The following is a 14518-nucleotide window of genomic DNA, read 5'->3' on the forward strand; positions in this document are numbered from 1 at the left end:
ATTCTTAGTTTTCTTTCTCGGTCTCGCTCCCTTAAATACAGTATCTGCCACCAGCAAATGATGGTCTGTAGAAAGCTCTGAAAGATTTCTTCTACACAAACTTAATTTTATTAAATTTAAATTAAGCTAGATTACGGCTCTAAATTATTATAACTCCAAATTTTATTCTTTACTTATACATTTTTACCCTAAAATACATTTTTTAGTTCGAGTTTCATAATAAATTTTTGGTTATCTAACTAAATATTATTTTTAAATTAATTTCTTAAGGATTCTTCGTAACCAATCCAGCCGGTCCTTTAGCAGTAGCAACTTGCCCTTCGGGCAAAACCCTCATCGGACTAAATCCAAGCTCATTCTTCGGGATTCCATATTGCACCATTTTCTCTTCATAAGTATCAACCAAATCATCGTGAGCCTTACAAACCCTCGCCAATTCATATTGCAAATCAGCAATCGTCTTATTCTTTTTATTCAATATATTCTAAAAATAAAAATTAAATTAAATTTTGTTGTAGGAATCTTTTTAATTTAATTTCACCTCAAACTTAGCATTTAACCCCGATGGTAATTTCTTGGTCGTTGTTAATTCCCCGATTATTGCATCTTTAGTTTCCGCGTCATTGGTTAAAGTTTCGATTCGTTTCTGTAGGAGAGCATTTTTTAGTCCAGTTTTTTGTTGCACTTCTAAGACTCCGATAACAAATCGGTTATGAAGCTCATCTTTTTCGGCTTGCAACTTTTCAAAACGCAGTTCTAAAGCTTCGTTATGCCAACGGATATCGTCGAGTTCCTTTTGGGATTGTCCCAATTTAATTTTTGTGTTCTAAAAGATTAAATGATTAAAAATAAATTTAATTAAATTCTTTGGAATTACAGCTAAAGAAATTTTATCTTTCTCGTAATTAACTAATTGTCGTTTAAATTCTTTAACATCGAGTAAAGCTTGTTTTAACGGTTCGGTTAATCGTTTATTTTCGTGCGTTAAATCGGTGACTTGTTTTGACATCCTTTCGTTTTGTTTCCTTAAAACTTCCATTTGATCTTTTAAGCTGCTTATTAAGGCTAGATTATTTAAGGTGATATCGTTGTAATAATTTTTCATATCGTTGAAAGACGACTCGTTATTTCGCGTTAAATCGTTAATTTGCGTGTTTTTTCTTTCCTCGACTTCAGACATTTCCATGCGATGTTTTATCGCCAATTCTTCTTTTAAGTTTTGAAACCTCTTTTCGTATTTCATCTCGAGTTCTTTGGCTTGTTGTAAAAAATCTTCTCGGGCGTTGTGGAGGTCTTCGCTGAATTGCATCTTTAACGCTTTGATTTGATCCAAATTATTCATCTCTTGCTCTCTTAGGTTACATTTTAATTCTCGCTTATCGTTTAGTAATTCTTTTTCTTGCTCGGTGTGGTCGTCTAAAGCTTGTTTTAACGAAACCATAGCTTCGGCTTTGGTTTCTGTTAGATCTAATTGGTGCTCGTATTGGAGATGTTTCACTTTTTGCTTAAAAAATCTTAATTCCTCCTCGTTCGCTTCGGCTGCTTCTTCAATTTGGCGATCTTTGTTGCGTAATTTAGCTTTAACCTCGTCCAATTCGCTCCGGGTGATTTCCCAAAATGTGCGGATTTTATCCCGTTCCATTTGGAAGAAATTTCTTTCCTCCCGTTCGCGGTCATTTTGCTCTTTTATGCTTATTGCGAAAACTTCGAGTTGTTCTCGACTCATCGGAGTTGTATCCACTCCATCGATTATGACTAAAAGAATTACATAAAATGATGAAAGATGCTATAATTAGATGTTTGTTGTTAAATGAGGTCATCGAGGTGTGAATAAATGCATTATTTAACTTACTGGCTGGTTTCTTTTTGTCTTTCTTAGGCGGCTAAAAGTTAAAATTAAAAATTAGGCTTAATTAAATTCTTAAATGCAATAATTACCATGATTAAAATTAATTTGCTCCGAATACGAAGAAAGTTTTGTTGACGTTAAACTGACATAATCGATCAAACTTTAATATACATTTAAAGTTATTTGTGTCAAAATTAATTAATTTCTTAACAATTTGCTCTAAATTAAACGAAATTCATAAAATTAAACAAATTATTTTTGTTAAATAATTATTTAAATTTAAATAAATAATGAAATAGGCAACCAAATATACACCAAAACATAATCGGTTGCATACACAACATAATTTTTAATTATTTATTTATTTTATTTTATAACAATTAATTATATTGTTTAAAACGATCACGCGTCTTGATGACTAAAGATTAACGCGTTTTTGTTATAAACAATTTAAATGCGTCTCAACTTTAGTTATTTTTAAAATGAATTTTTTGAATTAATTAATTTAATTATTTACAACAATTAAGAATTAAATTAAGATGTAGACGAAAATTGATGGATTCGTTAATGCGAATTTCTCAATTAGCGATTTTAAATAATTTAATTATCGATCGGTCGCTAATTATCGAAGGCGAATAATTAAATTGTTTGTTAAAAATTTAATTATTACCTCGGTGTGAATTAAATTTCGTAAATTTTCCAACAATAATTAATTTATTTTTACAATATTCTGAAAATGGTGATCGGATCTAGAGCAAAAACACCTTTGAAAATGGAATGTTGGTCTAAATACCTCTACATCTTCAAGGTTTAATTAGTGATGTAATTAACACCACGGTAAAAAAGTCAATAAACAAAAAAAATCTCTTTATTACATCTTTTTAAATAGAGGAAGTAATAAAACATCAAATTTAACGACTAATTGTTTTAAATGTTTATTTTTTATCATCAACCTTGAACGTGAAAAATATTTTAATAACACTTTCTAGTACTTTAAACTTTAAATGTATTTATTTATAAGAAAAAAAAATCGTTTCTTTTTTTAGTAACGCAATTTATTTCATTGCGTCTCAACTTCGTGCTGTCTCTTCTGATGGTAAATAATTTAAGACGTAGAAGAAAAAAACAAGACGTGTTATACGTGCACACCTAATGGCATTTTTCAGATTAAAAATAGACAAGAACTTAGAAAAAGTTCTTTTCGTGCTGAGTAAACAAGTCGATTTTAAACAATTTAACTGTTTTTAACCGTTTCCACGATAATGCGACAAAAATTATGGTGGAATTTGATTTCAACCTTGATTTCTTACAAATTGAAGGTTAGAAAACCACAACAATCAGACTTTTTTTAAATGTTAATTAAAGGTTTTGGGCGTAACATCCTGAGTTAAGAAATTAAGGGGATTTTTATGGTTTAAAAATAAATCATAATAACTTTACACTTGATGGAGTTTTGCTAACAACCACCAATAAATTCTGATATGGAACGCTGTGTATAAAGAGATTTTTAACAACATTGATAAAGACAAGTCATACTATGACAACAATTTGAGAAGATTGGGTTATGAAACATTTTTAAGTTATATATACCAAATTATAAGGTTCAACCATTCATTTTATATATATTTTTAAAAATTTCTGATTTAATTTGACGTTTCTTAAACAAAAAAATGTTTTCTCAAAATTAGTTAAGATTTAAGTAATGAAACTTTTTGAGGTTATAAAGAAACGTTTGAGGTTAGCTTATGCCAAATATTATGTTTCCAAAGAGAACCCTTCGTTATATATATGCTTTCAAATATTGATGGTTTGATTTGATTTTTTTAAGAATGAGGTTAAAAAAAAAATTGTTTTCTCCTAAACGGTTAGGATTAAAGAAATGAAACTTTTTGGGGTTATAAAGAAACGTTTGAGGTTAGCTTATGCCAAATATTATGTTTCCAAAGAGAACCCTTCGTTATATATATGCTTTCAAATATTGATGGTTTGATTCGATTTTTTTGAAAATTAGGTTAAGGAAAAAATTGTTTTCTCCTAAACTTTTAGGATTAAAGAAATTAAACTTTTTAGGGTTATAAAGAAACGTTTGAGGTTAGCTTATGCCAAATATTATATTTCCAAAGAGTACCCTTCGTTATATATATGCTTTCAAATATTGATGGTTTGATTCGATTTTTTTGAAAATGACGTTAAGGAAAAAATTGTTTTCTCCTAAACGGTTAGGATTAAAGAAATGAAACTTTTTGAGGTTATAAAGAAACGTTTGAGGTTAGCTTATGCCAAATATTATATTTCCAAAGAGTACCCTTCGTTATACATATGCTTTCAAATATTGATGGTTTGATTTGATTTTTTTGAAAATGAGGTTAAGGATAAAATAATTTTCTCCTAAACTGTTAGGATTAAAGAAATGAAACTTTTTGAGGTTATAAAGAAACGTTTGAGGTTAGCTTATGCCAAATATTATATTTCCAAAGAGTACCCTTCGTTATACATATGCTTTCAAATATTGATGGTTTGATTTGATTTTTTTGAAAATGAGGTTAAGGATAAAATAATTTTCTCCTAAACTGTTAGGATTAAAGAAATGAAACTTTTTGGGGTTATAAAGAAACGTTTGAGGTTAACTTATGCCAAATATTATGTTTCCAAAGAGAACCCTTCGTTATATATATGCTTTCAAATATTGATGGTTTAATTCGATTTTTTTGAAAATGAGGTTAAGGAAAAAAATTATTTTCTCCTAAACGGTTAGGATTAAAGAAATAAAACTTTTTGAGGTTATAAAGAAACGTTTGAGGTTAGCTTATGCCAAATATTATGTTTCCAAAGAAAACCCTTCGTTATTTATGTGCTTTCAAATATTGATGGTTTGATTTGATTTTTTTGAAAATGAGGTTAAGGAAAAAAATTGTTTTCTCCTAAACGGTTAGGATTAAAGAAATGAAACTTTTTGAGGTTATAAAGTAACGTTTAAGGTTAGCTTATGCCAAATATTATGTTTCCAAAGAGAACCCTTCGTTATATATATGCTTTCAAATATTGATGGTTTGATTCGATTTTTTTGAAAATTAGGTTAAGGAAAAAATTGTTTCCTCCTAAACGGTTAGGATTAAAGAAATGAAACTTTTTGGGGTTATAAAGAAACGTTTGAGGTTAGCTTATGCCAAATATTATGTTTCCAAAGAAAACCCTTCGTTATTTATGTGCTTTCAAATATTGATGGTTTGATTTGATTTTTTTGAAAATGAGGTTAAGGAAAAAAATTGTTTTCTCCTAAACGGTTAGGATTAAAGAAATGAAACTTTTTGAGGTTATAAAGTAACGTTTAAGGTTAGCTTATGCCAAATATTATGTTTCCAAAGAGAACCCTTCGTTATATATATGCTTTCAAATATTGATGGTTTGATTCGATTTTTTTGAAAATTAGGTTAAGGAAAAAATTGTTTCCTCCTAAACGGTTAGGATTAAAGAAATGAAACTTTTTGAGGTTATAAAGTAATGTTTAAGGTTAGCTTATGCCAAATATTATGTTTCCAAAGAGAACCCTTCGTTATATATATGCTTTCAAATATTGATGGTTTGATTTAATTTTTTTAAGAATGAGGTTAAGGAAAAAAATTGTTTTCTCCTAAACGGTTAGGATTAAAGAAATGAAGCTTTTTGAGGTTATAAAGAAACGTTTGAGGTTAGCTTATGCCAAATATTATGTTTTCAAAGAGAACCCTTCGTTATATATGGGTGATTATACAGAAACTATCATTTTTCACATGGTAATTTGAAAATAGTTTTTTTTTCCAAATTTTGTTTTTTAATACACAAACACGAACTTTTGTTCAAAATGAACCTTGCAACGTTCAAGATCAAACAGTTCAATTATTTTCTAGCCAGAATTGATTTGTTTTTGTAAAAGCGATATGCAGAGGAACGACGAGATAAGCAGAGGAATGATTTTTTAATTTGATACGGTAAAATAATACAATATTAGGCATAATATGCATGTTAAAACCAAAACAGTGAATAGGGAAAACTAAAATACAAACTTGACCAACCAATCTATCTAACATCCTTTTAGTAACTCCTCCTATCCCCTCAGGTGCCCCCTTTCCGTGACCACCTTCTAAATAATTCCAAGTAAAATTTTTTACTTTTGGGTGCAATTTTGGCAACTCGATTGCTAGGAAATAAAACATGGTTTTATTACGGTATTGAGTCGACGGTGAGTCACTAATAAAGTGAACCGTATCAACTGTTGGGTAAGAGTTTGTTATGCACTTTATTATTGGGTCTAAATGCGCCCAAATGGCCGGGACATTATGTAGAAGCGATTCTGATAAAGTGCAAAAGCATTGTTGCTGTACCTCATCTTGTTTGGTATATACAACAACAGTATGTAGAGATATCTGTTTTCTTGATCCTCCGAAGTGGAATGCTTGTATCTCTTCTGCATATTTCATGTTGTAGTTTTCACTAAAATCCATGTGAATAACCGCCTCGGTAATTCGAAGATTCTCTTTAAGTTCTTTGAGTTATTTGTACTGATGTAAGGATCTGCCTTTGTGCTTCAGAAATGGTATAATACTTTGTTTAAAATCAGCTATAATATCAGAAACCTGGCATTCAACTTTCTTCTTTGATGTCTTTCTAACCTGCTTTTCTTTTTGTGATGTCTTGTCAACATACGTGCATTTTTCTGCCATCCATTTGAAGTAGTAACTGCGTTCCCTAGGGTTGTATTCACGGAATGATATTTGCATAGAAATACATTTATCGCATTCCCGTAAATAACATTTTTCAAATTTTTCGTTCAAACAAAAGCACAAAATGACCTCATTCAAGTTCTTTTCCGTAATGACATTGAGTCGAGTTAGAGACTGAATTAACAATAGAATATTGAAGCATACGGTACAACCGCAGGTATCTCTCGCAGACACTTTTCGCGGAACAATATAAAAAGGGCGATATCTACACCAAAATGAGTAACTAACATTAATGTCTGGATGACGAGCCTGAAACTTCCTATGTAAATTTAGCAAGGTATCATTGAGATACCTTTTCTGTTTAATTAGTCTATTTTTTGAACAATAGTCTTTCTTTCCTGGGCACTACTATTTAAATCAGATTCCAAAAATGTTCGAATTGCGTTTCTTTTCTTGGCATTCTCTAACTTATTTTTTTCGTAAACAGTTCTTTTAGGTACCTGTATCCGCCCACCTTTCACAATTTTTCTAATGTCATTTGTAACACGATACTTTCTTATAATGTTTCCTGTTAATACACTTTTAAACTTCTGTTTCTCTTTGTCACTGCTAAGTCTTTTGTAATTATCTTTAAGTTGATCACGAATCACTTCACCAAACAAAAGTCGTTTTCTGACGGCCCCAGTTTGTGATGTATCCCTCATAATCTCAGTTACTCTTGTGTTCGGTGAAACGTCGGCTAATGTTGGAGGCATCTTTGCTTTATTTTCTTCACTTTTGATTCGAAGTCTATGATATTTAGTTTTATAAACTGCAAGTTTGCTTTTCAACTTGGAAATAATTTTGTCTTTTTCTCTGGATTTGCGACTCCTAGCTATTCTGTTTCTTGCAGCTCTTCGTTTTCCAGAAGAAACTTGGGGCGCATCTACTTGGTTGGCTTCATTTCCATTAGGAGAGGCGTAGGAAGAATCCGGTGGCGTGTTTTCTCTTACAAACTCGTCAATTTGCCGTTTCATCTTTTGTTTTTCTCGATATTTTGCAGAACTTATACGCCATTGTTTTCTTTTCATTCGCTGATCCCGTTTACTCATTTCACTGATTGGCTGCACTACTTTATTTTCCTTTTTCCGTAAATACTGATATTTCTCTTTCATCTTTAGCTTTTCTCTTCCTTCAGGATCACTTTTCAATCTTTCATATCTTCTCTTCTCAGCTTCTCTTTTGCGCTTTAGTTTTTCTTCTCCTGATAATGGCATTCTTATCTGCAAAAATTCAAACATCTCTAGAACCGGTCATTCCTCTGTGCCTGTCATCAGTCCTCTGGGTCTCAGTAATCCAGAGGAATGGTGCCCGAGGAATGAGGACTTCTTCGTTTATTAGTTTTTAGTTTAGGAAATTGAATGAATCCTAACCTACAAATTGGTCCACGGAAAGGAAACTCATTATTTCGTATTTCAATGAGGGAATGGATGCAACAAAAATATAAATAAAGTAAATACACTTACCAGAGGAATGGTCAATCTGTGTGTGAAATTAACAATTTGGGAACAAAACGTTAAAAAGAACACGTATTGTTTCAGTTCGACAACATTTGCTTACTGACACTCTGCAAGAACTAGGTTAGGAAAAACATATCTGGTTGCGTGCGAAGACATATCGCCATCTACCATCATATTATTTACGTACTTCTTGCGAGCCAGAGGAATGACCGCTAAAGGTGGTAACATAGTTTCTATCATCTTTTTGAGGGGAGTTTTAAAGTGAAACATATTTTTATATTAGTTTTACTGAAAGTTCAGGTTTGCTTAATCAAAATGTAAAATTACAAATGAAGAATGTTAATAGATTTTTGTCTAATATGTACATAATGTTAGACGTCTCCAGTTATAACATGCCAGAGGAATGATATTTTGACATGATTTTTTACTATAATTTAATAATAATAAGTATGATTTCATTACCTCTTTAAGAACTCAATATAGCTGGTCTATACTTTTCTAGAAACAATACGATATTTGTAGAAAGTAATTTTTTGTCGAAATTGTTACCGGTAACAGCAAAAATGATAGTTTCTATAGAATTACCGATATATGCTTTCAAATATTGATGGTTTGATTTAATTTTTTTGAAAATGAGGTTAAGGAAAAAAATTGTTTTCTCCTAAACGGTTAGGATTAAAGAAATGAAGCTTTTTGGGGTTATAAAGAAACATTTGAGGTTAGCTTATGCCAAATATTATGTTTCCAAAGTAAACCCTTCGTTATATATATACTTTAAAATATTGATGGTATGATTTGATTTTTTTGAAAATGAGGTTAAGGAAAAATTTATTTTCTCCTAAACGGTTAGGATTAAAGAAATGAAACTTTTTGGGGTTATAAAGAAACATTTGAGGTTAGCTTATGCCAAATATTATGTTTCCAAAGAGAACCCTTCGTTATATATATGCTTTCAAATATTGATGGTTTGATTTGATTTTTTTAAGAATGAGGTTAAGGAAAAAGTTGTTTTCTCCTAAACGGTTAGGATTAAAGAAATGAAACTTTTTGGGGTTATAAAGAAACATTTGAGGTTAGCTTATGCCAAATATTATGTTTCCAAAGAAAACCCTTCGTTATATATATGCTTTCAAATATTGATGGTTTGATTTGATTTTTTTGAAAATGAGGTTAAGGAAAAAAATTGTTTTCTCCTAAACGATTAGGATTAAAAAAATGAAACTTTTTGGGGTTATAAAGAAACGTTTGAGGTTAGCTTATACCAAATATTATGTTTCCAAAGAGAACCCTTCGTTATATATATACTTTCAAATATTGACGGTTTGATTTGCCTTTTTTAAAAATGAGGTTAAGGAAAAAAATTGTTTTCTCCTAAACGGTTAGGATTAAAGAAATGAAACTTTTTGGGGTTATAAAGAAACGTTTGAGGTTAGCTTATGGCAAATATTATGTTTCCAAAGAGAACTCTTCGTTATATATATGCTTTCAAATATTGATGGTTTGATTCGATATTTTTGAAAATGAGGTTAAGGAAAAAAATTATTTTCTTCTAAACGGTTAGGATTAAAGAAATGAAACTTTTTGAGGTTATAAAGTAACGTTTAAGGTTAGTTTATGCCAAATATTATGTTTCCAAAGAGAACCCTTCGTTATATATATGCTTTAAAATATTGATGGTTTGATTTGATTTCTTTAAAAATGAGGTAAGGAAAAAATTGTTTTCTCCTAAACTTTTAGGATTAAAGAAATTAAACTTTTTGGGGTTATAAAGAAACGTTTGAGGTTAGCTTATGCCAAATATTATGTTTCCAAAGAGAACCCTTCGTTATATATATGCTTTCAAATATTGATGGTTTGATTTGATTTTTTTGAAAATGAGGTTAAGGAAAAAATTGTTTTCTCCTAAACGGTTAGGATTAAAGAAATGAAACTTTTTGAGGTTATAAAGTAACGTTTAAGGTTAGCTTATGCCAAATATTATGTTTCCAAAGAGAACCCTTCGTTATATATATGCTTTAAAATATTGATGGTTTGATTTGATTTTTTTGAAAATTAAGTTAAGGAAAAAATTGTTTCCTCCTAAAGGGTTAGGATTAAAGAAATGAAACTTTTTGGGGTTATAAAGAATCGTTTAAGGTTAGCTTATGCCAAATATTATGTTTCCAAAGAGAACCCTTCGTTATATATATGCTTTAGAATATTGATGGTTTGATTTGACTTTTTTGAAAATGAGGTTAAAGAAAAAAATTGTTTTCTCCTAAACGGTTAGGATTAAAGAAATGAAACTTTTTGAGGTTATAAAGTAACGTTTAAGGTTAGTTTATGCCAAATATTTTGTTTCCAAAGAGAACCCTTCGTTATATATATGCTTTAAAATATTGATGGTTTGATTTGATTTCTTTAAAAATGAGGTAAGGAAAAAATTGTTTTCTCCAAAACTTTTAGGATTAAAGAAATGAAACTTTTTGGGGTTATAAAGAAACGTTTGAGGTTAGCTTATGCCAAATATTATGTTTCCAAAGAGAACCCTTCGTTATATATATGCTTTCAAATATTGACGGTTTGATTTGCCTTTTTTAAAAATGAGGTTAAGGAAAAAAATTGTTTTCTCCTAAACGGTTAGGATTAAAGAAATAAAACTTTTTGAGGTTATAAAGAAACGTTTGAGGTTAGCTTATGCCAAATATTATGTTTCCAAAGAGAACCCTGCGTTATATATATGCTTTCAAATATTGATGGTTTGATTTGACTTTTTTAAGAATGAGGTTAAGGAAAAAATTGTTTTCTCCTAAACGGTTAGGATTAAAGAAATGAAACTTTTTGAGGTTATAAAGTAACGTTTAAGGTTAGCTTATGCCAAATATTATGTTTCCAAAGAGAACCCTTCGTTATATATATGCTTTAAAATATTGATGGTTTGATTCGATTTTTTTGAAAATGAGGTTAACGAAAAAAATTATTTTCTCCTAAACGGTTGGCATTAAAGAAATGAAACTTTTTGGGGTTATAAAAAAACATTTGAGGTTAGCTTATGCCAAATATTATGTTTCCAAAGAAAACCCTTCGTTATATATATGCTTTCAAATATTGATGGTTTGATTTGATTTTTTTGAAAATGAGGTTAACGAAAAAAATTATTTTCTCCTAAACGGTTAGGATTAAAGAAATCAAACTTTTTGAGGTTATAAAGAAACGTTTGAGGTTAGCTTATGCCAAATATTATGTTTTCAAAGAGAACCCTTCGTTATATATATGCTTTCAAATATTGATGGTTTGATTCGATTTTTTTGAAAATGAGGTTAAGGAAAAAGTTGTTTTCTCCTAAACGGTTAGGATTAAAGAAATGAAACTTTTTGTGGTTATAAAGAAACGTTTGAGATTGTGTTATACCAAATTTTGAATTTCCAGTGTGACTATTTTATTTTATAAAAATTTTTAGAAACTCTAAATTAATGCTTTAAAACGGGGATTTAAAAATGATACTTTTAAGGTTAAAAAGCTTCCAGGCTGAACGCTTTCGCATAAGCGAATTTATTTTGATGTTTTCTTTAACTAATTAAAAAACAATTTAAGAATGTTTTATTTCCAAGAACTTTCTTGTTGCATCTTTTAAGAACAAAGATGCGAATTTTCCACTTTCTAAACAAATCGTTTTCTCGATGCAACCTGGTTTATAACACTTTCTTCAATTGAACGTATATCGTTTACTATCACTTTTCTGGTTTTTTAAACGATCTAAATCACGACGTATTATCGTTATTGGCAATCGCTAACGTGATTGAAAATTAATTAAAAACTATGGAGGAAAAATAAAAATTATTGCGGTTATTAAACGTTTATGAGTTAAGGAATTGAATTGAAATAAAACCACAAAAAGTACTAAACCGATTTTTTTATAGTTTTTATTGGAGTTTATTGATTTTTTTTCTGAAATTTCTTCCAACAATACTTTTTGAGTGAATTTTAATTTCTTTGTTACACAAAAATTACGTCATTCCATTTGAAATTGCGTTGAATTTTGCTACTAAGTAATCATTATCTTGGCTATAATTTTTCAAATCGTTCTCTATAATTTTTTTTTATTCGCCTCGTTTCATTTCAAGAAAATTACGCTTACAAAGAAATATTTTTCATCCCAGCGAAATAATAGCTAAGGTGTGTTTCGATATTAATTACTATGTAGTATTGAATTTCCGAATGGGTTGAATCATATTTCTTTCAGCTTTTAGTCATCATTCATCATCGAATTAAAGTTAAATGTTAAACGAAATGGCTCCTTTTTTTTTGCACTTGCAATCTTCGTGTGATTGAGCAATGAACTAACTCTTGCTCAAGTTCCGTTCTAATATATGTAAGAAGATTGAAGAAGGTGTGATGTAATTAAATAATTTTCATTCTCTTTCTAAGATGTTTACTTATTCAACCAAAATCGAAAGGAAAAATCTATCGGTTCGGATGACATGTTGTAACCTACTTCAGAAACAAGTTCGAATAATAACTTAAACTAGACTTAGAAATAGAAACATTCGGGTTTAGTGTTAGTTCACTTTAGTATTTTTAAATGGAACACTCTATTTACTAGATGTTAATGGTAGCACTTCGGAATCAGAGCATGTTACAAAAAAACTTTTAGAACAAAAGTTGTAACAAATTTTATTCTCAACAATATTGCTCTCTTGCACTTTTGCTCTCAGATGCGTCAATATAGAGAAAAATACGAAAATTTGATGAATTTCGTTGTTCCAAAAAATGCTTATGGTATCACTTAGGAATCGGAGCATGTTACAAAAAAACTTTTGGAACAAAAGCTGTAGCAAATTTTATACTTAACAACATTTCTCTCTTGCACTTTTGCACTCAGATGCGTCAATATCGAGAAAAATGCGAAAATATAAAAATTTGATGAATTACGTTGTTCCACAAAGTGTTTATGGTAGCATTCGGGTAACGGAGCATATTATAAAAAAACTTTTGGAACGAAAGTTATAGCAAATTTTATTCTTAATAATATTGCTCTCTTGCACTTTTGTACTCAGATGCGTCAATATAGACTAAAATGCGAAAATATGAAAATTTGATGAATTTCGTTATTCCACAGTGTTTATGGTAGCACTCGGGTAACGGAGTATATTATAAAAAAACTTTTGCAATGAAAGTTATAGCAAATTTTATACTTAACAACATTGCTCTCTTGCACTTTTGCACTCAGATGCGTCAATATCGAGAAAAATGCGAAAATATAAAAATTTGATGAATTACGTTGTTCCACAAAGTGTTTATGGTAGCATTCGGGTAACGGAGCATATTATAAAAAAACTTTTGCAACGAAAGTTATAGCAAATTTTATTCTTACCAATATTGCTCTCCTGCATATTTGCTCTCAGATACGTCAATATCGAGAAAAATACGAAAATTTGATGAATTTCGTTGCTCCAAAAACTCTTCATGGTAGCATTCGGGAAGCGGATCATATTATAAAAGAACTTTAGGAACAAAAGTTATAGCAAATTTTATTCTCAATAATATTGCTCCCTTGTACTTTTGCTCTCAGATGCGTCAATATAGAGAAAAATGCGAAAATATGAAAATTTGATGAATTTCGTTGTTCCAAAAAATGCTTATGGTAGCACTTAGGAATCGGAGCATGTTACAAAAAAACTTTTGGAACAGAAGTTGTAGCAAATTTTATTCTTAATAATATTGCTCTCTTACACTTTTGTACTCAGATGCGTCAATATAGACTAAAATGCGAAAATATGAAAATTTGATGAATTTCGTTATTCCACAGTGTTTATGGTAGCACTCGGGTAACGGAGTATATTATAAAAAAACTTTTGCAATGAAAGTTATAGCTAATTTTATTCTTAGCAATATTGCTCTCTTGTTCTTTTGCTCTCAGATGCGTCAATATAGAGAAAAATACGAAAATATGAAAATTTGATGAATTTCGTTGTTCCAAAAACTCTTCATGGTAGCATTCAGGAAGCGGATCATATTATAAAAAAACTTTAGGAACAAAAGTTATAGCAAATTTTATTCTCAATAATATTGCTCCCTTGTACTTTTGCTCTCAGATGCGTCAATATAGAGAAAAATGCGAAAATATGAACATTTGATGAATTTCGTTGTTCCAAAAAATGCTTATGGTAGCACTTAGGAATCGGAGCATGTTACAAAAAAACCTTTGGAACAGAAGTTGTAGCAAATTTTATTCTTAATAATATTGCTCTCTTACACTTTTGTACTCAGATGCGTCAATATAGACTAAAATGCGAAAATATGAAAATTTGATGAATTTCGTTATTCCACAGTGTTTATGGTAGCACTCGGGTAACGGAGTATATTATAAAAAAACTTTTGCAATGAAAGTTATAGCTAATTTTATTCTTAGCAATATTGCTCTCTTGCTCTTTTGCTCTCAGATGCGTCAATATAGAGAAAAATACGAAAATATGAAAATTTGATGAATT

General features: G+C 30.0%; 2 protein-coding genes across 2 annotated transcripts in view; one reads left to right on the top strand and one right to left on the bottom strand.

The window, feature by feature from the left end:
* Positions 1-14518, top strand: part of LOC111419837 (aquaporin homolog protein drip) — a 100275-nt gene that overhangs the window by 45550 nt on the left and 40207 nt on the right. The window lies entirely within an intron of this gene.
* Positions 145-2029, bottom strand: LOC111421761 (Growth arrest specific protein 8). The gene is made up of 5 exons (XM_023054946.2): positions 1939-2029; positions 1853-1883; positions 878-1755; positions 542-826; positions 145-484 (listed from the first exon to the last, which is right to left on the bottom strand). Exons 1-5 carry the CDS (start codon positions 1939-1941, stop codon positions 266-268), a joined length of 1416 nt encoding a protein of 471 aa, XP_022910714.2. The 5' UTR covers positions 1942-2029; the 3' UTR covers positions 145-265.

This window comes from Onthophagus taurus, chromosome 10 (genome assembly GCF_036711975.1).
Source record: "Onthophagus taurus isolate NC chromosome 10, IU_Otau_3.0, whole genome shotgun sequence".
NCBI lineage: Eukaryota > Metazoa > Arthropoda > Insecta > Coleoptera > Scarabaeidae > Onthophagus > Onthophagus taurus.

Coding starts and splice junctions, on each gene's coding strand:
- LOC111421761 (XM_023054946.2), bottom strand. Junction 827..877: donor AAGATAAAATTTCTTTAGCT/GTAATTCCAAAG, acceptor TTAATCTTTTAG/AACACAAAAATTAAATTGGG. Junction 485..541: donor GGTTAAATGCTAAGTTTGAG/GTGAAATTAAAT, acceptor TTTTATTTTTAG/AATATATTGAATAAAAAGAA.